At 43.1% G+C, this 27,348-nt stretch overlaps 3 protein-coding genes across 5 annotated transcripts; all 3 read right to left on the bottom strand.

Annotated features, from left to right (window-relative positions):
* Positions 1-233: 233 nt before the first annotated feature.
* On the bottom strand, positions 234-12,535 carry LOC139565554 (nucleobindin-2-like). Of its 2 annotated transcripts, none has more exons than XM_071386010.1 (13): positions 12,374-12,535; positions 10,018-10,150; positions 9,755-9,862; positions 8,532-8,664; positions 8,345-8,448; positions 3,622-3,807; positions 3,433-3,523; positions 3,295-3,353; positions 3,027-3,119; positions 2,382-2,471; positions 2,129-2,302; positions 1,849-1,963; positions 234-1,728 (listed from the first exon to the last, which is right to left on the bottom strand). In XM_071386010.1, the coding sequence occupies exons 2-13, from the start codon at positions 10,144-10,146 to the stop codon at positions 1,640-1,642; spliced, it is 1,371 nt and encodes a 456-aa protein (XP_071242111.1). In that variant the 5' UTR covers positions 10,147-10,150; positions 12,374-12,535; the 3' UTR covers positions 234-1,639. The 2 variants fall into 2 exon arrangements, with proteins under 2 accessions (XP_071242111.1, XP_071242112.1); XM_071386011.1 differs by having other exon boundaries at positions 10,018-10,168; positions 12,374-12,496.
* A 768-nt stretch (positions 12,536-13,303) lies between these two features.
* LOC139564887 (G1/S-specific cyclin-D2-like) lies at positions 13,304-16,240 on the bottom strand. Its single transcript, XM_071384745.1, has 4 exons — positions 15,103-16,240; positions 14,784-14,999; positions 14,271-14,591; positions 13,304-13,798 (listed from the first exon to the last, which is right to left on the bottom strand). Exons 1-4 carry the CDS (start codon positions 15,346-15,348, stop codon positions 13,649-13,651), a joined length of 933 nt encoding a protein of 310 aa, XP_071240846.1. The 5' UTR covers positions 15,349-16,240; the 3' UTR covers positions 13,304-13,648.
* Positions 16,241-18,640: 2,400 nt separating this feature from the next.
* On the bottom strand, positions 18,641-27,132 carry LOC139565308 (TBC1 domain family member 17-like). 2 transcript variants are annotated; one of them, XM_071385523.1, is made up of 17 exons: positions 26,923-27,132; positions 25,736-25,831; positions 23,931-24,008; positions 23,731-23,848; positions 23,422-23,605; positions 23,049-23,160; positions 22,795-22,965; positions 22,474-22,599; positions 22,243-22,346; positions 22,032-22,126; positions 21,816-21,932; positions 21,575-21,675; positions 21,367-21,466; positions 21,041-21,138; positions 20,796-20,912; positions 20,611-20,697; positions 18,641-20,491 (listed from the first exon to the last, which is right to left on the bottom strand). In XM_071385523.1, the coding sequence occupies exons 1-17, from the start codon at positions 26,950-26,952 to the stop codon at positions 20,297-20,299; spliced, it is 1,929 nt and encodes a 642-aa protein (XP_071241624.1). In that variant the 5' UTR covers positions 26,953-27,132; the 3' UTR covers positions 18,641-20,296. The 2 variants fall into 2 exon arrangements, with proteins under 2 accessions (XP_071241624.1, XP_071241625.1); XM_071385524.1 differs by lacking the exon at positions 26,923-27,132 and adding an exon at positions 24,970-25,005.
* Positions 27,133-27,348: the final 216 nt, after the last annotated feature.

Genomic DNA, 27,348 nt, shown 5'->3' on the forward strand with positions numbered 1-27,348 from the left:
CAAAGGTCAACTAGAGGAGTATGAAGGCAGAAGGGATTGGGAATTAAATATTCAAACAATGTACCTCATCTGGGAAAGGGTTAGGGGTCACAAATCAGAAATTTGACATTTGGGGGGAAACAGTGTAAATAGTAAGCTAGGTATACAACACAGACAGACAACATAAGGGCAGAATATCTATAGACAGTCATTTCACAGGCATGACAGAGAATTTAAAAATGAAGAAGGCTAGGTCCAGTGAGTTGAATAATTTATTGAGATCAAATGTAAACCACAGAGATAGGTAAACACCGGGACTGTGCCAGGGGACGATGCGATGTGCTTGACTGACTGGGGTTGTGCGTTTGTGCTGTATGATGTAATCTGCTGTACCCATCTGGATATGTGTGTCAGTGAAAGAGATGCGTTCCTGCGAGAGCGTGTATGTATCTAGGGTTGCACAGCTACCACTATTTTACCAAAGTTACTGGAATCCTCCGTAATTTTGGTAAATAACAGGTAATCTATGGTAACTTTGGTGATTTATACTTGAACTACAAAAAACGTTATTCATATATAGTATAATTTTTTAAATATCTGTGACCATAATGTCCATGAGTTTCTAGTGGATAGACTATATGGTTCAAGAGAAAAATAACCTAAATAATTTTGGGAAAGCATCTAATCAACAATTGCATTGTTTTCAATTCACTCCACAAACTTTTCAAACTATTGTATTTTTTCACAACTGCCACCAGTTTGACCCCTAAATATTTACAACAAAGACATATTGACATAGTAAAATAAACAAGTCTGTAAGATACAAAGGGTATTTTATTCTGAAACCCTCATTAAATACCAATGACATTCACTACGTTGATGGTTTATATTTAGGATGTTTTACAGCTTTGTCATCTCATTAAATTATTGTATATATTTTACGTCTGATAGGGCCACACAGAGGGCCAGAGATAATTCATGAGTATGTTTACATGCACACTAATAATTCAATATTAAACTGATTATGGCAGTAGACCAAGTATGGAAATAGTCATGTGAACACCTTACTTTGCTTATCTTAAATTGGCGTATGGTCAAAATCTAAGTTATTATACGCCGATTAAAACATCTGGTTTTCTAGGCAATCTTTCATATTACTGCATTCTAGCTGTGTATTTGATTTGCGTCAGCACCGGTAGCACAAGACTCCCTCTTATGCGTGAATTTGGAAAAACAAAGTATGCATATCAGAAATTGTTTTCACATACAAACTTTATATGTCCCAACTCAGAATCAAAAAGGTTTTGCAAAACAGTTTGGCCACTGTGGTCAAACATATTTTTCAGATTGCTGATTTTTGGAATTTATCTGCAGTCCCATCAGTAGTCTGATTTCAGACGTAAACAGGATTGTTAGGGAAATCGTTCTTCTTGCAAAGCATGTAAATGTTTAAACAAAATCAAATTATGGTGCGCATGTAACCATGCTCACAAACACCTGTGATAATCTGAAGTACCAAAAAAAAGACACTAGATGTCATCTGATAAAATTCCATATATTTCTTGAAAGTTACAAAAATTCTGGTAGTTTACTGGTAAACTTAGAAAGTTTCCAGTAATATACCCTCCCATTGCAACCCTATGTGTATCAGGGTGCTGCATTAGGTGTGTATGGGCAGGTTCTGTGGTGGTTCTGCAGGCAGGTTATTCTGGGCCTCTTGGACTTCTTGTTCAACAGGAGCTTTAGCACCTGAATGAGAGCGCCAGAGAGAACATTCCATTACTGAAAGAACCCCTCAGAGGAGACAAAAGCAAAAATGTCCCCAACTCACTCCATCCCCGCCCTTTTTATCTCGTCTATCCCGTTTACCTTGATCTTCCAGTTTCTGCATCTCTTGGTGGAACTGTAGTTCTCCGTTAGGACCCGTAGGAGGCTGCCCCTCCACTGCCTGTTTCTCCTTCCTCTGAGACATCTCTAGCACTGCCTGACAGAATCAGACAAACATTTCATCATATGGCTACTCATAGTTTCATATTTCATTGAAGATATAAATCGCTATAGTGACAGTATGGCTTATTCTGCAGTATTTGGCTGTTCATAGTATGGCTATCCTCCATACCACTGTGCAGAGTAAGTGGTGGTTGTCTACCTGTTGGTACTCTCGTCTCTGGGCCTCCAAGGCCTTGCCCCTCTCCTTTAGCAGATCCTGCTCCTGACGAAGAGACTCCGCCCTCCTACCTAGCTCCTCCTCCTTGGTCCGCAGCTCCGCCTCAAACCGCTGGAGCTCAGCCTCTGTGAACACCGGCTTGGTGTCATCTAAAGTCTGGAGGGATGGGGAAGACGAGTCTGACATGACTCAACACACAAACTATAAAATGACCCAACGTCCCTCACTCACTTACATCCCATTCTTTAGGGTTGTTGAACTCTTTCTTGTCTGTTGATTTAAGGAACTCTTCCAGGCTGACGAGTCGATCTTGATTGATGTCCACCTGTCAAAACAGAAAACAGCTGAAAAAAGTAATAGATAACAGACCGAGAGTGAACGGATGACAGGTGAACCGACAGAGAGTGAACCGACAGAGAGTGAACCGACAGAGAGTGAACCGACAGAGAGTGAACCGACAGAGAGTGAACAGATGTGAGGTGAACCGACAGAGAGTGAACCGACAGAGAGTGAACAGATGTGAGGTGAACCGACAGAGAGTGAACGGATGAGAGGTGAACCGACAGAGAGTGAACCGACAGAGAGTGAACAGATGTGAGGTGAACCGACAGAGAGTGAACCGACAGAGAGTGAACAGATGAGAGGTGAACCGACAGAGAGTGAACCGACAGAGAGTGAACAGATGAGAGGTGAACCGACAGAGAGTGAACCGACAGAGAGTGAACCGACAGAGAGTGAACGGATGAGAGGTGAACCGACAGAGTGAACAGATGAGAGGTGAACAGACAGAGAGAGGAGAGAGGGATAAAGACACAGAAACAAGGAAAAACAGGAATGGAGGGTTAAAACAGAGAAGGACAGAAATCCAAACAATACTAACGTTCTTCATGACATGCTCCCTCATCCTCAGCCTCTCTTCCTCCATCTCCATCATATCATCCTCCTCATTCTTTGGGTCGTAGACCTTCTCCAGCTGGTGGTAGAGGGCAGGAGAGAGCTGTTACTATACCGCATGGACACACACACACACACACACACACACACACACACACACACACACACACACACACACACACACACACACACACACACACACACACACACACACACACACACACACACACACACGTGAGGGGAATATGCGTTACCTCTTTGGCAAAGAGGGCCTCTAGTTCCTGCTCATCTAAAACACCATCTCCATTCGCATCTACAGTGAGGAAAATAAACATTATTTGAACACATACAAACGTCATCATCATGTAATAGTAGAGTGCAGCTTAACTGACCATGCAGTTTGAAGAAGGTCTTTGGGTTAAACTCTGTTGGGTCCAGTCCATCCGTCTCCTCCCATACCTCACGCAGTTGAGCTACACTGCCCTGATGGAGAGATAGAAAAGAGAGATTCCATTCTACTGGTCTCACATACAAAAAGCATTCCCTCCATCTTACTCGCTCTCTCCGTCTTTCTCTCTCACCGGAGCGTTGACCTTGGGGTGTTTGCGGTGTTTATCCTTCAGCTCCTCCATCCTCTTCTCCTCCTTCTCTCTCTTCTCCTGGTCTAGACCCTTGAGGTACTCCCGTCTCTCGTGCTCCTTCAGCATCTCATAGCGTTTGAACTCATCATGTCTCTCTGCATCGTAGTTCTCTAGGTCTTTAGTGGCCTAGCAGGGAGACAAGAGGACAAGGATGAGGGAGATACTGATGTACAATGGCCTAGCAGGGAGACAAGAGGACAAGGATGAGGGAGATACTGATGTACATTGGTCTAGCAGGGACAGAGGACAAGGGGGATACTGATGTACAGTACCAATCAAAATTTTGGATACACCTACTCCTTAATTTTTTTCTACAATGTACAATAATAGTGAAGACAAACTATGAAATAACACATATGGAATCATGTAGTAACCAGAAAGTGATAAACAAATCAAAATGTATGAGATTTTTCAAAGTAGCCACCCTTTGCCTTGATGAAAGCTTTGCACACTCTTGGCATTCTCTCAATCAGCTTCATGAGGTAGTCACCTGGAATGCATTTCAATTAACTGGTGTGCCTTGTTAAAAGTTAATTTGTGGAATTTCTTAACTTCTTAATGCATTTGAGCAAAGAGAAAACAACAGTCCATCATTACCTTAAGACATTAATTAAGGTCAGTCAATCTGGAACATTTCAAGAACTATGAACGTTTCTTCAAGTGCAGTCGGAAAAACCATCAAGTACTATGATGAAACTGGCTCTCTGCAGAGGATGAATTCATTAGCATTAACTGCACCTCAGATTGCAGCCCAAATAAATGCTTCACAGAGTTCAAGTAACAGACACATCAACATCAACTGTTCAGAGGAGTCTGCGTGAATTAGGCCTAAATGGTCAAATTGCTGCAAAGAAACTACTACCAAAGGACACCAAAAAGAAAAGACTTGCTTAGGCCAAGAAACATAAGCAATGGACTTTAGACCGGTGGAAATCCTTTGGAAATCCTTTGGTCTGATGAGTCCGAATTTGAGCTATTTGGTTCCAACCGCCATGTCTTTGTGAGACGCAGAGTAGGTGAACAGATGATCTCTGCATGTGTGGTTCCCACCGTGAAGCATGGAGAAGGTGTTGTGATGGTGCATTGCTGGTGACACTGTCTGTGATTTATTTAGAATTCAAGGCACACTTAACCAGCATGGCTACCACAGCATTCTGCAGCGATACGCCCTCCCATCTGGTCTGCGCTTAGTGGGACTATCATTTGTTTTTCAACAGGACAATGACCCGAAACACACCTCCAGGCAGTGTAAGGGCTATTTGACCAAGATGGAGTGCTGCATCAGATGACCTGGCCTCCACAATCACCCAACCTCAAACCAATTGAGATGGTTTGGGATGAGTTGGACCACAGAGTGAAGGGAAAGCAGCCAACAAATGCTCAGCATATGTGGGAACTCCTTAAAGACTGTTGGAAAAGCATTCCAAGTGAAGCTGGTTGAGAGAATGCCAAGAGTGTGCAAAGCTGTCATCAAGGAAAAGGGTGGCTACTTTGAAGAATCTAAAATATTTTGATTTGTTTAACAGATTTGTTTAACAGATTCCATATATGCTATTTCATAGTTTTGATGTCTTCACTATTATTCTACAATGTAGAAAATAGTAAAAAATAAAGAAAAACCCTTCAATGAGTAAGTGTGTCCAAACTTTTGACTGGTACTGTACATCGGCCTAGCAGGGAGGCAGAGGACAAGGATGAGGGGAATACTGAAGTACATCAACACCAGTGTTATGATACAAGTAGATAAGAATCAGGGCCCGTATTCATAACGCATTCCAGAGTAGGAATACTGATCTAGGATTAGCACCCAATATAATCGCATTAATTATGATAAAAGATGGCAAGATGGCGCCGACAGACATACATGGCAGCTCTGCTTCTAGCGCTTAAGCAACTTTGCAGTATTTTGTTTTTGTGTGTGTTATTTCTTACATTATTAGCCCAGAACGTTTTTTGTGTTATTACATACAGCCGGAAATAACTTTTGGAATTCGGAGCAGCGGTAACTCACCAGCATTACGACCAGGAATACAACTTTCCCGAATACTCAGGAGGCTTGCACACCCTCCACCGCTTCCAAGTATATTACTCGCTAATATTCAGTCTCTGGACAATAAAGTAGATGAGCTCAGGGCAAGGATCTCCTTCCAGAGAGACATCAGGGACTGTAACATACTCTGTTTCACAGAATCATGGCTCTCTCCGGATATACTGTCCCCGTCCATACAGCCAGCTGGGTTCTCAGTACATTGCGCAGACAGGAATAAAGAACTCCCAGGGAAGAAGGGCGGTGGTGTATGTTTCATGATTAACTACTCATGGTGTGATTGTGATAACATACAGGAACTCAAGTCCTTTTGTTCACCCGACCTAGAATACCTCAAATTCAAATGCCGACCGTATTACCTCCCAAGAGAATTCTCTCCGGTTCTAGTCACAGCCGTGTATATTCCCCCTCAAGCCAAAACCACGACAGCCCTCAAGGAACTACACTGGACTTTATGCAAACTGGAAACCACATATCCTGAGACTGCATTTATTGTAGCTGGGGATTTTAACAAAGCAAATTTGAGGAAAACGCTACCGAAGTTCTATCAAGACATTGACTGTAGTACTCGCTCTGATAACACTCGACCACTGCAACTCTTTCGAAATGCCTACAAGGCCCTCCCCCACCCTCCCTTTCGGCAAATGAGAACACGACTCCATTTTGCTCCTCCCTTCCTATAGGCAGAAACTCAAACAGGAAGTACCCGTGCTAAGGTCTAGTCAACGCTGGTCTGACCAATTGGAATCCATGCTTCAAGATTGTTTTGATCAAGCGGACTGGGATATGTTCTGGGTAACCTCAGAATAACATTGACGTATACAAAGACACGGTGACTGAGTTCATCAGGAAGTGTATAGAGGATGTTATTCCCACTGACTATTAAAACCTACCCAAACCAGAAACCGTGGATAGATGGCAGCAGTCGCACAAAACTGAAAGCACGAACCACTGCATTTAACCATGGCAAGGTGACTGGGAATATAGTCGAATACAAACAGTGTAGTTATTTTCTCCGTAAGGCAAAACGTCAGTACAGAGACAAAGTGGAGTCGCAATTCAATGGCTCAGACACGAGACGTATGTGGCCGGGTCTACACACAATCACAGATTACAAAGGGAAAACCAGCCACATCGCGGACACCGACGTCTTGCTCCCGGACAAACTAAACGCCTTCTTCGCCCGCTTTGAGGATAACAGTGCCACCAACAAGGACTGTAGGCTCTCGTTCTCCGTGGCTGACGTGAGTAAGACATTTAAGCGTGGTAACCCTCGCAAGAATGCCAGCCCAGACGGCATCCCTAGAAGCATCCTCAGAGCATGTGCAGACCAGCTGTCTGGAGTGTTTACAGACATATTCCCTCTCTCCCTATCCCAGTCTGCTGACCCCACTTCCTTCAAGATGTCCACCATTGTTCCTGTACCCAAGAAAGCAAAGGTAACTGAACTAAATGACTATTTCCCCGTAGCACTCACTTCTGTCATCATGAAGTGCTTTGAGAGGCTAGTTAAGGATCATATCACCGCTACCTTACAACCTAGACCCACTTCAATTTGCTTACCGCCCCAATAGATCCACAGACGATGCAATCGCCATCGCACTGCACACTGCCCTATCCCATCTGGACAAGAGGAATACCTACGGAAGAATTCTTTCAACACCATAGTACCCTCAAGTTCCTCGGCGTACACATCACTGACAATCTGAAATGATCCACCCACACAGTGTGGTGAAGAAGGAGCAACAACTACTCTTCAACCTCAGGAGGCTGAAGAAATTTGGCTTGGCCCCTAAGACACTCAAACTTTTACAGATGGACAATTGAGAGCATCCTGTCGGGCTGTTTCACCCCCTGGTATGGCAACTTCTCCGCCCGTAACCGCAGGGCTCTTCAGAGGGTGGTGCGGTCTGCACAACGCATCACCGGGGGCACACTGCCTGCCCTCCAGGACACCTACAGCACCCGATGGCACAGGAAGGCCAAAAAGATCATCAAGGATATCCACCACCCGAGCCACGGCCTGTTCACCCTGCTATCATCCAGAAGGCGAGGTCAGTACAGGTGCATCAAAGCTGGGACTGAGAGACTGAAAAACAGCTTCTATCTCAAGGTCATCAGACTGTTAAATAGCCATCACTAGCTGGCTGCCACCCGGTTACTCAATCCTGCACCTTAGAGGCTGCTGCCCTATATACATAGACAAGGAATCACTGGCCACTTTAATAATGGAACACTAGTCACTTTAATAATGTTTACATACTGCTTTACTCATCTCATATGTGTCTACTGTATTCTACTGTATTTTAGTCAATGCCACTCCGACATTGCTCATCCTAATATTTATATATTTCTTCATTCCCTTCTTTTACTTTTAGATTTGTGTGTATTGTGTATTGTTAGATACTACTGCACTGTTGGAGCTAGGAACACAAGCATTTCGCTACACCAGCAATAACATCTGATAAATATGTGTGTGTGTGTACACAAAAAATAGGTGTATGTGTACCAATAAAATTTGATTTGAAAAGGCTAAACTGATCCTAGATCTGCACCTATTCTTAGATGTTCTATGAATACAAATACAGGCCCTGGCCTCTATGCTCACTGCATTACCGTTGAGATGAGCAGCTCAAGGTCTTTGGCCTCAAAGGTGTTCTGATTGTGTGGATCCAGGTGTTCAAACTGCTTCAACAGAGAGGCATGGTCCATCTGTAAACCTTGGGGATAAACAGAGGGGTTTTAACAAGTGACTGAGAAAACATATATAATCTTGGTCTTCCAGGCCTTTAGAAACCCTCACTCTGTGTGTTGGTGCTGTCCAGTTTGGCTTTGAGCAGCATCCTGAGGCGAGACACCTCCTGTCTCTTCAGCTCATCCAGACGAGTTCTAACATGGTGCCCCACAAGGTCCAGCTCCTTACTGAGACGACCATTCTGAAGAAGATGGACAGTCAGTCAGACGCATATCAGATTCACCTTTATTCGCCAGGACATTTACTGTACATGTACCAGGAACTTGACCCAGTGACTTGATGCTGCCACAATAAACAGAACATAGATAGAATACAGACAGAATGTATAGACAAAGAATTTACACACTCGACATACAGTATGTACACTATAGATTGGGGATGGGCATTTGAAATTATTTCACTATTCAAATATGATATTTTTTTGAATATCTGGATTGTAGAAATACATGTTTTAAAGACAACGGTACCCTACGCGTTTCAGCAGAAGGGTAAGTGAGGTGCGAGAGAGCAGCAGGGAGAGAGAAAAAGTTGACAAACGACTCGTGCTAGTTAGAAAACTTGTTGCTGCCATAGGTTATCTATCATACTATCTGGTAGTACCGGTCTTGACTGAACCAAATCATTGTAAAGAAGCTAGCTGGCTACAGTAGCCAGCTAATTGAGGCTATTTTGCAGCACTCCTCGTAATTGTCTACGACAACTCCATTCATATGAAACAACAGCCTACCTGTTGGTTGATCATTGTAGCCTACTCCTTCTCATTTAGCCAACTTCATACCGTAATTTTTATTCTATTTTGCATCGATTAGAAATCTCCCACTTCCTTTGCTACACATTGAGCCTCCGACTGTAACACCACTTTGATTGACCAACAATAACAACAAGCTACACGTGTGAAGGCTACCGGAGCATCTTTTTTATGGGCCGCACTCATAAAAACTGTCATAAAACTGTTGTGTTAATAAAATGTTCATGTAATGGTCTATCCTTGTAGGCTATGTAGCAATGTCACATAGATACTTTTATGACATTTTAGACTAAGCATTTTCATTGTTAAAATAGACCATTAAGTAATCGAAAACTAACGTCCATTCAGATATTCAAATAACCTGTGCCAATCCCTACTATAGATGACTTGTGTAACATTATAGGTACTACACAAGGAGGTGAGGGGGTACTTAGTGAGTTAATACTTTGAAAAACGAATAAAAAATTACTAAGGTCAGAAAATATAAGACAAGGGGAAAAACAACAGAGAGAGAGAGACAGACCTTGATGTCCTCTGTGTTGGCAGTCTGGAGTTTCTCTCTGAAGTGGGGATCTGTCTCCAGCACCTCAATCACCTCTCTCAGATACCGGTCATAGTATAGGCCTGTGTCCTGCAACAGACAGGCAACCACACACACATCACACATCACGCATCACGCATCACGCATCACGCATCACGCATCACACATCACGCATCACGCATCACACATCACACATGGATACACACACAGACAGACAGACAGACAGACAGAGAACAAAGGCGTACCACATTATCCTCCTGTTTGTCCTCCTGGGGAGGCTGTGCTTCCTGGGGGGTTGCATTGCGGTCGAGGGGCACTGACCAAACCTCCAGAGACATGGATAGGAGCAGCAGCCAGCCAGGATTCAGGTTCATCCTCCTGCAAGAGAAGTATGAACTAGAGGTCGACCGATTAATCGGAATGGCCGATTAATTAGGGCCGATTTCAAGTTTTCATAACAATCGGAAATCGGTAATTTTGGACACCGATTTTGCAGATTATTGATTTATTTTATATATATAAAAAGAAAATTATACCTTTATTTAACTAGGAAAGTCAGTTAAGAACACATTCTTATTTTCAATGACGACCTGCACGGTGGGTTAACTGCCTTGTTCAGGGGCAGAACGACAGATTTTTACCTTGTCAGCTCAGGGATTCAATCTTGCAACCTTACGGTTAACTAGTCCAACTCTCTAACCACATGCCTCACGAGGAGCCTGCCTGTTACACGAATGCAGTAAGAAGCCATGGTAAGTTGCTAGCTAGCATTAAACTTATCTTATAAAAAACAATCAATCAACCAATCATAGTCACTAGTTATAACTACACATGGTTCATGATATTACTAGTTTATCTAGCGTTTCCTGCGTTGCATATATTCGATGCAGTGCGCATTCGGAAAAAGGACTGTCGTTGCTCCAACGTGTACCTAACCATAAACATCAATGCCTTTCTTAAAATCAATACACAGAAGTATATATTTTTAAACCTGCATATTTAGCTAAAAGAAATCCATATTAGCAATATTAACCAGGTGAAATTGTGTCACTTCTCTTGCGTTCATTGCACGCAGAGTCAGGGTATATGCAACGTAATTATGACATAACATTGAAGGTTGTGCAATGTAACAGGAATATTTAGACTGATGGATGCCACCCGTTAGATAAAATACGGAACGGTTCCGTATTTCACTGAAAGAATAGATGTTTTGTTTTCTAGATTATAGTTTCCGGATTCGACCATATTAATGACCTAAGGCTCGTATTTCTGTGTGTTATTATGTTATAATTAAGTCTATGATTTGATAGAGCAGTCTGACTGAGCGATGGTGGGCACCAGCAGGCTCGTAAGCATTCATTCAAACAGCACTTTGGTGCGTTTTGCCAGCAGCTCTGTTGTTTAGGAATTCAAGCCTATCAACTCCCGAGATTAGGCTGGTGTAACCGATGTGAAATGGCTAGCTAGTTAGCGGGGTGCGCGCTAATAGCGTTTCAAACGTCACTCGGTCTGAGACTTGGAGTAGTTGTTCCCCTTGCTCTGCATGGGTAACGCTGCTTTGAGGGTGGCTGTTGTCGATGTGTTCCTGGTTCGAGCCCAGGTAGCGGCGAGGAGAGGGATGGAAGCTATACTGTTACACTGGCAATACTAAAGTGCCTATAAGAACATCCAATAGTCAAAGGTATATGAAATACAAATCGTAGAGAGAGAAATAGTTCTATAATTCCTATAATAACTACAACCTAAAACTTCTTACCTGGGAATATTGAAGACTCATTTTAAAAAGGAACCACCAGCTTTCATATGTTCTCATGTTCTGAGCAGGGAACTTAAACGTTAGCTTTCTTACAAGGCACATATTGCACTTTTACTTTCTTCTCCAACACTTTTTTTTTTGCATTATTTAAACCAAATTGAACATGTTTCATTATTTATTTGAGGCTAAATTGATTTTATTGATGTATTATATTAAGTTAAAATAAGTGTTCATTCAGTATTGTTGTAATTGTCATTATTACAAATAAATAAATAAAAATTTAAATTTAAATCGACCGATTAATCGGTATCGGCTTTTTTGGTCCTCCAATAATCGGTATCGGTATTGAAAAATCATAATCGGTCGACCTCTAGTATGAACATATAAGATTTGTCTATGTCAATTATATATTCAGACATTAATCAGCTATCTGTCATTTGGTACTGAACATCAACTGAATGATGTTTGACATCTGACAGACAGAGGCACATCACAGGAGGCGTATCCTGTTGCATGGACATTATATGGGAACTGGCAGACTGACCATCAGATACTGTGGGCTAGTGACGCACTGTCGGCTAACGCGAAACCTCGCTGAATGAAAGGTCTACGCTTGGATTTCGCGTGACAATATACAGCTTTTCAGTAGAAAGCGCAACAACACGCAACAGAAAAGACACTACCGCCCTCTTGAACAACAGCAAGCATGAGAGAGAGGCTTCCATCCATCTTGCATCCTCCATTCATATTAAATGCGCGAATCCCGCTAGAAAACGTCTGGCAACGCCAACAGGCCAAATGTAGTATTATGTACACTCGGTGTGACATGAGGGATTCTCGCTTACCGTTACTTGTTGATCGGTGGCTAATTCTTGCCCGTTGTATTAGCCAGCTAACGTTACTTTCTTTACCCGAAAGCGTTCCGATTTTTTTTTTTTTTTGCGTCGCAGCCGAAAATGACGTCAAAAAGAAGCGACTGTGTGTGACCGATTGTATGGGTACCGTCCGTTCTTATAACGCGTTCAACTACTATTCGGAACTAGGAAATTCGTATATTTCCGAGTTTGCTAGTTTTGAGTTTCCTAGTTCCGACTATCACATGAACGCGGCATTATTATACCCCAGCGTCCCCATCCCGTCCGTTCTTAAATAAACTGTAGTTCAGTGGTCTCGTCAGAGAGGGAGAGGGGAAGCGACAGGATTTACTGCGCCCAAAATATATCCGCGTGAGATAAGCCCTTTTTTGCATGGAGGGCTATGAGAGGGTGTCGAAATAAGTTTTGTAATGTTTAGGCTGTTACAAATGTACTTATAGAAGTGGATTCACGTGGCATTCCGGCAACTTTGAGAAAAACAACTTAGTTGTGCCTGTTGGTCACACGCGTATCCGCCCTCTCATTGGCTAAAATGGTCTCACCTGATTTCTCCTGCCTTCCATCGTTGATGACATATGTTTCCGTTGTTAGAATGGTCAGTCTTGTCAATATAATAGATCATCTTTGGTCTCGTTCCAATACAAAAAAACTTACATTTCCTTTACGTCTTCTTTATCTTATGAAAAACACCCACATATGCGAAGTACAGTTATTGTTTTGAAGTTAAATAAGGTAATAAATAAATAAGTGACATTGTATTTCATTTACATTGTAAGGGTGACTTATTTCCATAAGGGTGTTTGTCCATCACACACATCACATATAAAGAGAAAATAAGTCAAATATCAAATTCCAACATGTAAAAGGTATGTATTTATTTAATTAAAATAGATAGCTATGTATATTATTTAATCAATTACCTTGTCACTTCACATACAAACACAAACAATGGTGAATTGAAATAAATTAACATTATGTAATTGCACATAATAAATAAATTGATAAATAATAGATTAAGGACATACTATCAACAACATAATGACAAAGAATCACAGTCATGAAATAGATAATAAATATGGCACAAGAAACACAATGAATAAATAAACAATATTCAATTAAAGTAATTTCAAAATATGATAATAAATTGTAGAGCATTTGAGGTCATAAAGAGTTGATATCAGTTTCACTGATGAGCTACATGCAGGACTTTGATTGATTCGCACTTTGCCTCACACAATTTAGTGTTTAGAAATCAATCTCTCTCATATCAGTAGGAGTGCCTGCTCTTTCATCCTCTATTTCTCCATCCTTCTCCATGGCACTGTCTTGGAGTCCACCTCTGAGCCGTTGTTTGAGGGCAGCTTCTATCAATTCACTGTAACACTGCAACACCATCTGTGATCAAAGAAGAAAGATAAACACAGATTAGGATTAAAACCAGTACCCTTCCAGTCACACTAACCATATCACAACCAATCTGTAACTCAAACACTTAGGTCACAACCAATCTGTAACTCAAACACTTAGGTCACAACCAATCTGTAACTCAAACACTTAGGTCACAACCAATCTGTAACTCAAACACTTAGGTCACAACCAATCTGTAACTCAAACACTTAGGTCACAACCAATCTGTAACTCAAACACTTAGGTCACAACCAATCTGTAACTCAAACACTTAGGTCACAACCAATCTGTAACTCAAACACTTAGGTCAGTGGTCCTTTCTTTCCCATTTTCACCTCTAAATCAGTCTTTCATTCATCATTGCTATTGAATAGAGTTGAACTGCAGATCCTGGCTGTAATACAACCGATATGTTGAGATATTTTATGTAGAGATATTAGAGATACTGCTAGGCACTCACCAGGTCAGTCTGACACAGTTCTGCCAGTGTAGCACTCATATGACCCAGATGACCTGGACCCTTGTTGCCCAACCCCCGGAGGGCAGAGTTCAGCGCTGCCGCAGCAACCAGAGATGGAGGGGCTCCCAGGAAACGGTAGTCGCAGACACACATGGCAACCAGGGTGTCACTATGCCGACGCAGTGTGGAGAAGAACTCCTCTGTGTCTGTCTTTCCATCCTTCCTCTCCCCTACAGGGGGAAGGAAATGTGGAATGAAGTCCTGAGGGGTTACCGCAGCAACGTCCCATCGAAGAGTCGCAAGGATGACACGTTCCATCTCCTTATGAGGAAAGGGCAGGAACATCAATATACATATGTTTATGTGTAAAAACATTTTCATTTTGTGTATATATAGCCCATTGAATACAATGCATATAATAATACAGAGATGGTTTGCATTCACAAGGTCCACCATATTGTCACATACAGAGTTTTGAAAGTGTCTCTCATCTATATCAAAATGGTGACCTACCCGTATGTTGGAGGGCAGGAAGCTGTACTCAGCTGCAGCACAAAGAGAGTCAGCAGAGATTGTGTCACACTCTGTTAGTTTGGAGGCGATGAGGATGCAGGCTGCAGCCAGGCAGCAGGGTGAGACAGGGAGAGACAGGGAGGCAGACAGGAAGCGGTCCAACATAGAGACAGACAGGGGAAACACTGTTTCGTCACAGCCACGCTCACAGCATACCTAGTAGAGAGACCAACAGGAGAATCAATTAGTGCCTCATCACAGTATACCAAAGAGAGAAAAAAAGAGATGAAAATGGAATCCAGAGAATGAAAGTTCATACTTCCATAGCCCACTTGGCGAGCTCCTCTCTGCGCTCCGGGTCTCTCTGGATGAGGGCGACGTAGAGGCCGGAGGGCAGATATCTCTCCTCCACCTGTAGCAGCCTCTGGATGATCCGCTGCCCAGACACGCTGGGGTCCCAGGGGGCCCGGAGCTGTGACTGGCCCCTGGCCTGGCCCTGCTGGGCTCCCTGGCCTTGCTGGCCTCGGACTTCCTCCTCACACCACAGAGACACAGACACAGACATCCCTCAGCTCAGCCCACACACACAACTACCTAGGTGGGTTTGTGTTCCTCTCGGTCCAGAAAGTGGGATACAACAAGTCAATGTTACTCTGTCAGTGTAAGGAGAGAGAACGTAGGACCAATATGTGTGCTGAAAATCTGCAACTAATCCAACTCAATTGAACCCTCTTCTTGTCACTGCTATGTTGGATGTCCTTTTATTTCCTCACCCCTCTGTATGTGTGTGTTCCTGTGTGGCGCTGGTGTGAATCTTAGCCCGAACCTCCTCTGGCTGGGTTTTATACCCCTAGGAGAAAGAGAGTGACAGAGAGGGTGTGGTGAAGAGGGAATGAAAGAGAAAGAGGGTGGTAACATAGTGACTGACATAAAATAATAAAAAGACAACAATGCGGTCTGTACAACAATGGCATCAACAGGTGGAAAGAGGGAGAAAATAGAGAAGGAGAGAGAGGGAGGGGAGGAGAGAGGGTGCAGACAAGAGAGGGAGGGGCCCACAGGGACAGGGCAACAGCTTGCCCCCAACAGTGAAAAAGAGAAGGGGAGAAAGGGAGAGAAGGGAGGAGAGAAAAGGTCATCTCCAAACTCTGACAATGGGAATGGATAACATTGTTTGTTGACAATATTAGAGGGGGAAAGAGAAAAGATGGAAATATTTCTTCTCAAACTGAAAGTTCCAAATTTTCCCCATTAAATAATATAAACTGTATAGAGAAATTAGAGATTATAATTAATTGCGGTTAATTGGAAAAGCAACGTGAGGGTTTATGCTGTGTTGAATGGTTGCATTTTTACAAAATCCTTTTGTAAATCTTTTTGCCCTGTCCTGTTTGTAGCTATACAGTATTTATTGTGCTACGAACTAATATACTGTATATGTATAAAGATTTCCGGCCTCTAAATGTCTAACTTTTGGCATGAAACTCTCTCTCTCTAGTGCCCAGAACTCTCTGAGGAATCTCATTGTCAAAGCAACCTGTGTCCCGTCACTCTACTCCCCATTACCCCCCCCCCCCCGGCCTGTGGCAATCTGCTCCCCCTGTTTAAAGAGCAGTGAATCCACTGGGGAGGACAGGGTGAGATATGAGCAACAGACAGTAGAGCAGGCAGGTCAATGAGCCATATTGTCTCCTTTACAAATCAGTGTCAGACACCAGCCCCTGGCCTTCTGCTGGGTCCTCTCTCTCTCTGACACACACACACACCCTTCACACATTCACTGGACAGCAGACACACTCTCGCATGCTCCTCAGGGACTCCCCTGACGGTCACAATGGGGTCACACTTACGAGTAGTGAATTCAGATTCTATTTGACACAGTGAGTCACTACAGGTGGTTTAAGGGACACATGAGGGCTTATGTTTCACAGAGACATTTGGGAAGCACTGAAAATGAAACAATTACACACCTCTTGAATCAGCCTTAAAATATCATAAGACAAAAGCATAAATTAAGGTTAGCTTGTATTTTTACTTGATTAAAGGGGAAATCTGCACATCAGAACCCAAAATATTAGCTTGTTTTATCCCAATGGTTGTAAACAAAGTAAATGCAAACAAACATGGTTAAAACCATCATATTGATATCATGGATGGTTAGTCCTTGCATCCATAGCTCTGTCTTTGAATTTGAGAGTTGTTACATTTCTACAGCCCCATCCCGTAGCTTTTTACCAAAACAGGGGCGGGGAGGCACTTATTGTTTCAGCTGCTGATTGCCGCTTTAAATCAATCACTATAATCAGACCTTCAAATAGATATGTTGTAATACAGTTGTTTTCCTTTAAAAGAGTATCTGCTTTATGCAAATGTTTAGCTGGAATGTATTTTCTGTTTCTCACTAACATTTAGTGTGGAAAGTCAAAGCATAATTTCTGAGTCCTTTTGTTGAATCTCTTCAAAGTCAAGAGATTTTCATTGCTGAAATATTCCTCTATCCCTCTTAATCATTAGTCATCTGTGTGTGTGTTATTCATGGCTGCACATTTGCTGGAAAACCCCAAGAAGAACGCAAAAGGCATTCTTCTTTAGTAAGAGCACACTTATCTGATACTTGAGATTTAAACCACAGACTTTATCTCCTCTGAGGTCTCAAACACTCCAGATAAAAACCCTTCTAAGCAGTAACACAATCACAACAAGAGGGATTACCACCCCAACACACACCATTGTAGAATTAAAGGGGATGATGGCTGTTGAGAGAGACATCATCCATAAACAGTGATTGGATTAGCACTGAAAACAGATTGAGTTTGAATGAGAGCCAGAGTGAGTTTGGCTGTGGGAGTCAGAAGAGGTCAGGTCAGAAGAGAGAGAGGGCAGAGAGGGGCGTGGGGAAGAGAAACAGAGTGACAGATCGCCCGCCTGTTTAAGTAGCCTGCTAAATTCATACATTGCAGCTGTATTCACACGGAGACAGAGGAGAGGGAAGGAGGGAGAGAGGGGGATGGAGAGACGCATGGACGACCCAGTCGGTCTTGAGAGGGGGTGTGTTTCTCCGCCCCTCATTTTCCACCTCATTGCCCGGGACAGTGGAGGACAGAGATCCCTTTTCACCTCACAGACACCTGCTGACAGGGAGGGGAAGGGGGTCTGCTCACTCAGTTAACACAGTGCATAAACCATCCTACAGAACTGATTAACAACACTTTATCACTCAGAACTAAGTCAACCAACTAGGTGCTTTTGACACATTTCTGGCAACTGAGCTGTGTTTTACACTTAACTTTATTAGTTTACAACAATAACTACAGTGTAAAGAACAAGAGTATCAAAACTCACAGACCATCTGACAAGACAATATTTGAATGAACCTTTATTTCAACAGGAAGACATTAAGATCCAGGCCTCTTTTCCAAATGAGCCCTGCAGAACACATAAAATACCATTATTAAAATACGAAATGCAATCAATAAATAGTAATACAATCAAACAGTTACCCCAACAAACAGTTTCCCCAACAAACAGTTTCCCCAACAAACAGTTTCCCCAACAAACAGTTACCCCACTTCAAATACATACTTGTATTCTAGGTTTCAAGTAAATCTTTCATTGTTTGCAATTCGATCTCTCTCTTATACGTACTAGCATTTCCATGTCTAAAACTTCATATGGAACTGAGATGAGGGAGAGGGCATGGACCAGTCATGCATTAAGATTCATGGGAGTGTTAGGATGAATAGTTTGGGAGGGTAGTGGAGGGTTAACAGAATTGGGGGGGGGGGGGGTCACACGGTCTGGTGGGAACATATGACTAGTAAACAACATCCGAAAAAAATTGTCAATTTCACCAGTAATTGATTATTTTTGTACCCTTTATTTGGTAAGATTCAGCAATTTCAGGTAAGTGAAAATATTGTTATGACATAATACCGGTAGTTAAAAACCTTAAACATTATAGTACTGCATGTATAACACTCTATGAGGCAGGCATTTTATAGTACTTGTCATGCTCTGTCAGTAAGATTATTCTTCATATTATATTTAGAATGACTTAGAGTGAGAAGGACAGCAATAGAGAGGAGAGCATGGATAGAAGGAACAGGAGAACAACAAGGTGAAACTAATGCAGTTTAGACCACAATGATACACCATTAAAAAGAGACAAATGGGCTGAGATAGAAAGACAGGGATCAAACAATTTAACAGACAATTTAAAAAAAATTGAAGTATTTCACACAAAGAAGAATTTGGAGAGAATAAAAATGAAGAAAAAGACAAAGAAATTCTCACAAGACAGGTACACAAATGGAAATATAAATGACTGGACATAAGTTGGATTCACACAAAAGACTTAAGGGAAACAAAAAAATGTATTGCGGTATTTATATAAAGACAAAGCACTGCATATATAGACCATTTCAATATTTTGGGATAGATGAAAAAACAACCTCTCACCGTTCACTGGATAATGCCCCGTCTGTCAGAGATGGTAACAGTCTGCAACCCTCATCGTGTACTACAGTACATTATCAAACTCTCTCTCCTATGCCCCATATCATCCAATATACAATCAGTGGCCAGTTTATTAGGTACACCACCCCATTCACAAAAATGGTTAGCTCCTACAGACAGTGAGTGTCATGGCCTGCTATATAAAGCAGGCAGACAGGCATTCAGTTACTGTTCCATTGAACATTAGAATTGGCAAAACAAGTGACCTAAGCGACTTTGAGTGCGGTATGACCGTTGGTGCCAGGCGCGCCGGTTCCAGTATCTCAGAAACGGCCACCCTCCTGGGCGTTTTGTGCAGGACAGTGTCTAGGGTTTACAGAGAATGGCGCGACAAACAAAGAACATCCAGTCAGCAGCAGTCCTGTGGGTGAAAACAGCTCGTTGAGGAGAGGTCGAAGGAGAATGGCAAGAATCATGCAAGCGAACAGGCAAATAACGGCGCAATACAACAGCGGTGTGCAGAATGGTATCTTGAACCGCTGAACTCGTCGGTCCTTGTCACGGATGGGCTATTACAGCAGACGAGCACACCGGGTTCCATTCCTATCAGTTAAAAACAAGAAGAAGCTGCTCCAGTGGGCACGCAATCACCAACACTGGACAATTGAGGAGTGGAAAAACATTGTCTGGTCTGACAAATCACGATTCCTGTTGCATCATGCTGACGACAGAGTCAGGATTTGGTGTAAGCAGCGTGAGTGCATGGAACCATCCTGCCTGGTGTCAACGGTACAGACTGGTGGCGGGTAAAGTAATGGCATGGGGAATGTTTTCCTTCGCACATGTTAGGTCCCTTGATATCAATTGAGCAACGTGTCCATGTCCCGAATAATTCAAGCTGTTCTGGAGGCAAAAGGGTGTCCGACTCGGTACTAGATGGGTGTAACAAAATAAAAGAAACATTTTCAACTGGCCATTGAGCGCATATCTTCCTTATGAAACACCTCACATCGGTTAATGGCTTTCTCTCCTCATGTCAATCAACCTGTCCTTCAGAGTTACGGGTAGGTAGGGCGAGGGCGTGCTGCTGCAGCAGCAGTGCTGTTACTTGACTGGCTCGTTTCCGTAGCTGCTGCCTGTGATTGGCTGAGAAGCTGCTGCGTCTCATGCGACTCTGATTCTGGGCTCGTCTCGACATCAGGGCTGGGGGGAACGTACAGGCCAATGACCTCCTGCACCTTCACCGGCAGCTCCTGAGAGACAGAGAATGAATGGGGAGAGGAGAGGAGGTTAGATCAGTTAGATGACAATACACAATATGTTAAATATATCATGTCCAAATGAATGTATCCTCCTCTAAGATATTCCCTACTTTGCAGCAGGCCAGCTGTAGGTAGTTAGCTTCTGCTCCTCGTAGGACTGTCTGCAGATCCAGCTTCATGGTCAGTTCATTGATGTGCTGCACATAGAGACATATACACAGTCCTTAGTACTGTACACACAAACAAAAAGACAACATCATTAAGAAAAATAACTTCAAACACATTTCCAACAAACCTTCAAAATAGTGTTGAAGTCATGGTCAGAGCCGATGAACTCCCCCCTCTGTGATACCAGAATGGAAGCGGCCATCAGCAGATGGAAGTTTTCACAGGGCAGACGAGTCCAAAGAACCTAGTACAGAACAGTGCTCACATATATTGTAAAAAGAAGGGTGTTTTTTCCATATAGTGTGTAGAGCCTAGGCTACATGTGAGTGTTTCTAATGAGTGTTGTGTGTTGAGTAGTATCCACCCACTCACCTCCCAAAGGGACAGGATGTCCTCGAAGGAGAACTCTCTCTTAAACCAGATCAGTAACCATCGGAAACAGAAGCACAGAGAGCCACTGTCCTGGGAGTCTGAAAGAGAGACAACATAATAACATAACAATGTGAAGAATTTACTATGTCAATGGATTACGCATCCAGGTAGTTTCATAACACACCTTGAGTTAAGGTCAAATATAATCAATTGGCTGATTGGAGAATTGACTGCATGATGAATGTCTACCTCACTGAGTAATAACACGTTTGGGTTATGGTGAAGTGTGAGAGAAACACAGTAACTGAGTGATAGTCATTGTTTACCCAGGTAGTCAAGGAGCTCAGGGTCCAGAGCCTTCATCAGCAGGCTGAGCTGAAGGAGCTGCTGCTTCATGGCCTCCTGGGACTCCTCAAAGTTCTGGTGCTGAGGGCCGGAGAGAGACAGAACATTAAAAGAGTGTATAAATGTATAATGTTATGTTTTAACACTGTGGTAATATATGAGTATTTAACAAGAGAGTAAGGTGCTTACCACCATCTCCATAAAACCTGTCAGACACCAGAAGGACTCCACTTCGTTCTGAGTGACAAAAAGGAGAGGAGCCAAGAGGTCACTCATCCCCTGGACATAGCCTGCAGGGAGAGAAAGAGAGAGACAACAGGAACCACAAGGAGAGAGGAGAGTCAGGTGTGAGATATTGATAATAAATACAGTTGAAATGTGATACAATGGCTTTGAACTTTCAAACGTAAGGACAAGGGGAGTGGCTTACCCAGATCAAAGTTGAACATGCAGTATGTCATCAGCACGTCATTGAGAAGAGTCAGGCCTGGGTTGTCGTTGCCAGAGAAGAAGGTGTTGTGTCTGTCCGTCCGACTCACGTCCCTTTCTGTCCAATCAAAACAACATGAACAGATAAGTAACAAATCATAAAATGTGTGTCAACCAATGAGGCGTGAGATCATGTTTAACAGACAGCAACACCAACCTATCAGGCTGCGGTATCCTCTGAGGAGGGAGTTCCTCATCTCCTGCTCTTCACTGACTGACTTCCACTGAACCTTCATTCTGAAATACTCATCTCTGAAGACAGAGAAACACAGAGGCGTTGAGATGAATTTACTCACTCCCGTTTAGACAACAGTCCCAGTCTGTGATAAGAGAGCAATAACAAGCGAGGGAGATAGTAAGAGACTAACGTTTTCATCCTCAGAATGTCCTCCCTCTCTTTCACAGTACTATTCCAGGGATAGAAACCCAGCAGAAACTTCCACACGTCCTTCCTCAGGGATGGTGTGATACCCTAGGAGAGGGAAAGAAGTGATGGTTTGAATGACATGGTGTAGACACTGTACCGCAAAACACATTTGGATGGAAGATGGGGTCAGGTGTTTTTTTTACAAGAGAGGAATTATACTGTAAGGTCTTACCCCCCTGAAGACCAGATCTTTGATTTGCTGTGGGTCCTTCACACGCCCCTCTGGGTCCAGGAACTCCTCCCATTTGTCGAGAGGCTGTCCCCTGATTACGTCTGGTTTAGGGCCAAGCTCCACCCCCTGGTGCCACCAAAAAGAAAACTCTCACCATTGATATTGCCATCCGTAATTTATAGCCAACATCTGAATGATATCGCCATCCATATGTTACAGCCAACATCTGGATGCTATAAAGTGAGATCCTCTTCTCCATCTACTCCACAGATGTCAGGGCTAGTGATGAGTTTACATCTCCACCCCCATCCCCCCACTTACACAGGTGATGAGCTCAAAGCCTGGTTCGTCGTCAGCTGAGGGGGGCCCATGGTGGTCCTGAGGGCCACGGGAGTGGAAGGGGGAATCTGGTGGTCGTAGAGCCCCTCTGAAGAAATTGGTGACCTTGGAGAATCCCCCAAAGGTGGTGGCATAAGGGTCCTGGATAAACCTCTGGAAACAAAGAGATTAATATAATTATAAACACACACATTACACCTTCTCAAAGAATAGCACACACAAAACACAAGACTTACAGAGACGAGGTCGGAGCTTCCATCGTCAAAGAGGTGCAGCTCATCAAAGGACTGAGAGAGAGCCCCAGAGTCATGGGGATACGCTAGGAAGAGACGACCATCTACAGGTGATCTAAAACAAGAGAAAAACACAGTCAGGGAGATAGTAAGAGACACAGACAGCGACAGAGAAGATATAGAAGCTCAGAATAAAAGAAAACGCTAGCAAGAAAGAGAAAGTATGAAAAAGACGCTTCAAAATATATGTAGTAAGGGGTTGGGTACAACAGCTCCTAAACTCTACTGTTCAGAGTCCAGTTAAATGCCAGTGAAATGCCTTGAATTCCTCTGAGGCATTGATCTGAGAGAGAGCTGGCTGTCTGCTGCTACTCACGGGGCCAGGATGATGTAACGCTGCAGGGCCCTCAACAGCTCCCTGGTGCCCCCCCTGTGGAAGTGCAGAGGAGGGAGGGGGTGGCCACCCCTGCTGGTAAAAACCAGGAAGTTACGGCCCAGGGAGAAACGGGACCGTCGCAGAGAGTACAGCTCCGACAGAGGCAGGGAGAACGACCACTGGCCTGGGAACAGAGGGGGAGACATCAACATCAAGAATAGCACTATACACTTGCTGCAAACACACTTGTGAGTATAGCCTAGTATGAGAATTACAAACGCAGAAGGCAAGTTATAAAAGTCTACGTACTTGTCTCTTTGACAGGGGGGTGCTCTCTGACTCGGTCTCTCTTCACTGTGCTGATGACTGCCCAGTCTGGCTCATAGCCAGGGTCAAAGTTGGTGTCCTCCACCCCTCCTTCTCCATCCTAACAGGAAGACAGGCCATATATAAAGAACATGAAGAAAGCAGAGTGATGTGTGTCACTAGTGTATTAAACAAGCGCTCACCTTTTTAGTGTAGAATACAGCAGCCGCATTGCGGCCCTCGTCCTCTAGTGCGCTCCACTCCAAAGCTGGCTCCCCACCCTGTAAACATAGACAAACACCTTAGTCTAGTCCAGAATAATGTGTCATAGCCTAAAGCTAAGAAGAAAGGACATACTGTATATGATCTATAGGCCTATGTGTTTGACTAAAGGAAGCAAAACAAAGTTAGATGACAAAGACTCCCACCACAGGGATGAGTACACTTTGAATACGACTAGAATTGGTTTTCGATCAACCAATAGTAATATTTTTTTACCCCTTTTTCGTGATATACAATTGGTAGTTACAGTCTTGTCCCGTCGCTGTAACTCCCGTACGGACTCGGGAGAGGCGAAGGTCGAGAGCCATGAGTCCTCCGAAACATGACCCCGCCAAGCCGCACTGCTTCTTAACACACTGCTCGCTTAACCCAGAAGCCAACCTCACCAACGTGTTGGAGGAAACACCGTCCAGCTGGAGACCGATGTCAGCACGCATGTGCCCGGCCCGTCACAAGGAGTCGCTAGAGCGCGACATCCCAGCCAACCAAACCCTCCATTGTGCGCCGCCTCATGGGTCTCCCGGTCACGGCCGGCTGCGACACAGCCTGGGATCGAACCCGGGTCTGCAGTGACGCCACTAGCACTGCGATGCAGTGCCTTAGATCGCTGTGCCACTCGGGGGGCAATATTTTCATATACACTGAGCTCCAAAAGTATTGGGACAGTGACAATTTGTTGTTGTTTTGGCTTTCTTCTCCAGCACTTTGGACTTGAAATGATACAATGATGAGTTAGAAAGTTATCATACCCCCAAGACATGCTAACCTCTCACCATTACAGTAACAGGAGATGTCAACATTTTTGAGGGGATATGATATTTATGCCTCTAACTTTCTCACAACTGATTAAGGATTATCCGTGATCATAGTAGCATCCACAATAATGTGAGGTGTTTAGAAACATATTGTATTCTTATTTACAATAAAAGTGACTCCAAAATTACAAAATACATTATTTACCATTAATTTCTATTGGGCACAAAATCTGAATCGAATCTGAAACACAATCAAAACAAACAGCAAATGTATCCAATAAGTTTGTAGGTTTACAAGCTTAATGTAATGATTGCATGCTAGGAATATGGGACCAAATACTAAAACGTTGACTACTTTAATACACATAAGTGAATTTGTCCCAATACTTGAAGTCCCCTAAAAAAAGTGCTGTAACTCCTAAGCAAGTTAAAATACCCTAAAATTAAACTTGACAGAGTCTGCACCTTAACCTCATATTAATTGTATCATTTCATATCCAAAGAGCTGGAGTACAGAGCCAAAACAATAAATGTGTCACTGTCCCAATACTTTTGGAGGGGTAGGTATAATTTGTGGAACGTTCCAACAGGAATCTGTTCCAAAAACTTTGTAAATAACAAAGTTGCCAACAATCAACGCATACAAAGTTGTATAGCGGCAGAATAAGATGCCGGGTAAGGAGTGGGCTATTTCATTAAGTTTTTCACTTTTTACAAAAAATGTCTGTCCTCACTCTGAATACGGACAATGGACAAACATTAAGAATAAGCTACGTGGTGAGCTGATGCCTATTCGGCAGATAGTTAGCTAGGTGAATTGATCATGCTACTTTGTATACATTGTTTGTTGGCAACCTCCTTGTACTTTACTTGGTTTTTGGACAGATTCCTTTTGGAACGTTCCACAAATTATACCCACCCCTTTTGGAGCTCACTGTAAATATGGTGTCTATGGGAGAAGCCCAACTTACCCGTTCCACTATACGGATGAATCCTGGGATTGTGGTGTCCTGGTTGCTCCTCTTGGCATTGGTGTGAAGGTACACCCCCTCCTTCTCAAACACCAGCTGTGTGACAAAACAACATATGCTATTAATAGAATATAATTTGCTCTGAAAACTAATGGCAAAATGTCATGTCATGCATTCCAGTGCAATGAATCAGAAAGTACGATCGAGTGGGAATAGGGTGGGGAATGACAATCATATGACATCCCAAAGACGATGAGTTAGCTGACTTTACTGTAGCCTACAAAATAGAGTCACATGAACACTATGAGTCACTCACACAGTGATTCCACTTGTGTGCCTGCCAGGGGTTTCTCCCAGGTAGTGTCTGGTGCTGGTACTCCCTGTTTAAAGCTCCATTCCTGTGCATTTTATTTCTCTTGTGTTACCATTATATTTTTTTAACAAGCGTTTCACGGTAAAGTCTACAGCATTTGTATTCGGCGCATGTGACAAATAGCACTTGATTTGTGTCTACTGCAGCTCAGAATCGAATTACCCTACTGGACTTAAACTGACTGAACCCAATTGGATAGATCTAGCTAGCTTCCATACAATATACCATCATATCTATCCTGAATATTACCCGAAATGTATAATCAATAATAATTTGCCAGCTGTGACATCAATTCATGTGAATTATTACATAAGCCATCCTCCACCAACGAACTGCTCAAACGTTTAGTTAGTTAGATACCGTAATCACATTCACAGGGAAGTTTACAATGCTAATTCTATGGAATGGGGATCCTCGGCCTCGGGACCCTTTCTTCACTGTAAACAGTGCAATAAGCAGTGCTTATTGCTTTACACATTGAAGTCTGCGTGGAAAATAGCACAGCTATGATGATATTTCTAGTGACCAATTTATTGAACAAGTAATATATCACAGCAGCAAATATCAATTTAATCTGGAAATAATTATGAAACTAGCTTGTTTGTTTGTTGTTATAACGTTAACGTTAGCTAGCTAGCTAACTGTTACTGTAGTTACGTCAGCGTCCCCAAAAATCACACGACTTTGTTGGGAAGGTGATAGTCTAGCTACAATGGTGATAACCGAGTTTATTTAGTTGGCGGCCCTTTAATACAGACCGAATCAATCAGACGAAGACGAAATCTAAACTTCAATTTCAACACATTGCGCTTACCTTGTGACTAGTCTCAGCCTTTGGCTCCATTTTTCTTCCACTAGCCTTTTTCCCAAAACAAATGTCGTCAGAAGAAGACTTCCGCCTTCATAGACTGCCCCGTCTACGTTATACGTCAGTCAGGTGGTCAGGAACATCAACCAATCATAGGTGGTGGCACGTCTAAATTGGAATAGATGCCGCGTTCAAAACAACGGGGAACTCACAACTGGGAAATCGGAAATCTCCAACTTCCGACTTCAGTGCGTTCAAAACAACAGGGAACTCTGAAAAAACTAGCTCCAACTCGGGAAAAAACTAGCTCCGACTCGGAAAAAACTAGCTCCGACTCGGAAAATCGATTAGAACAGTTATCCAACTCGGAATTCCAACTCGGGAAGTCGGGCCTCTTTCTAGAGCTCCGACTTTCCGACCTGAAGATAACCG

This window comes from Salvelinus alpinus, chromosome 36 (genome assembly GCF_045679555.1).
Source record: "Salvelinus alpinus chromosome 36, SLU_Salpinus.1, whole genome shotgun sequence".
Taxonomy (NCBI): Eukaryota; Metazoa; Chordata; class Actinopteri; order Salmoniformes; family Salmonidae; genus Salvelinus; species Salvelinus alpinus.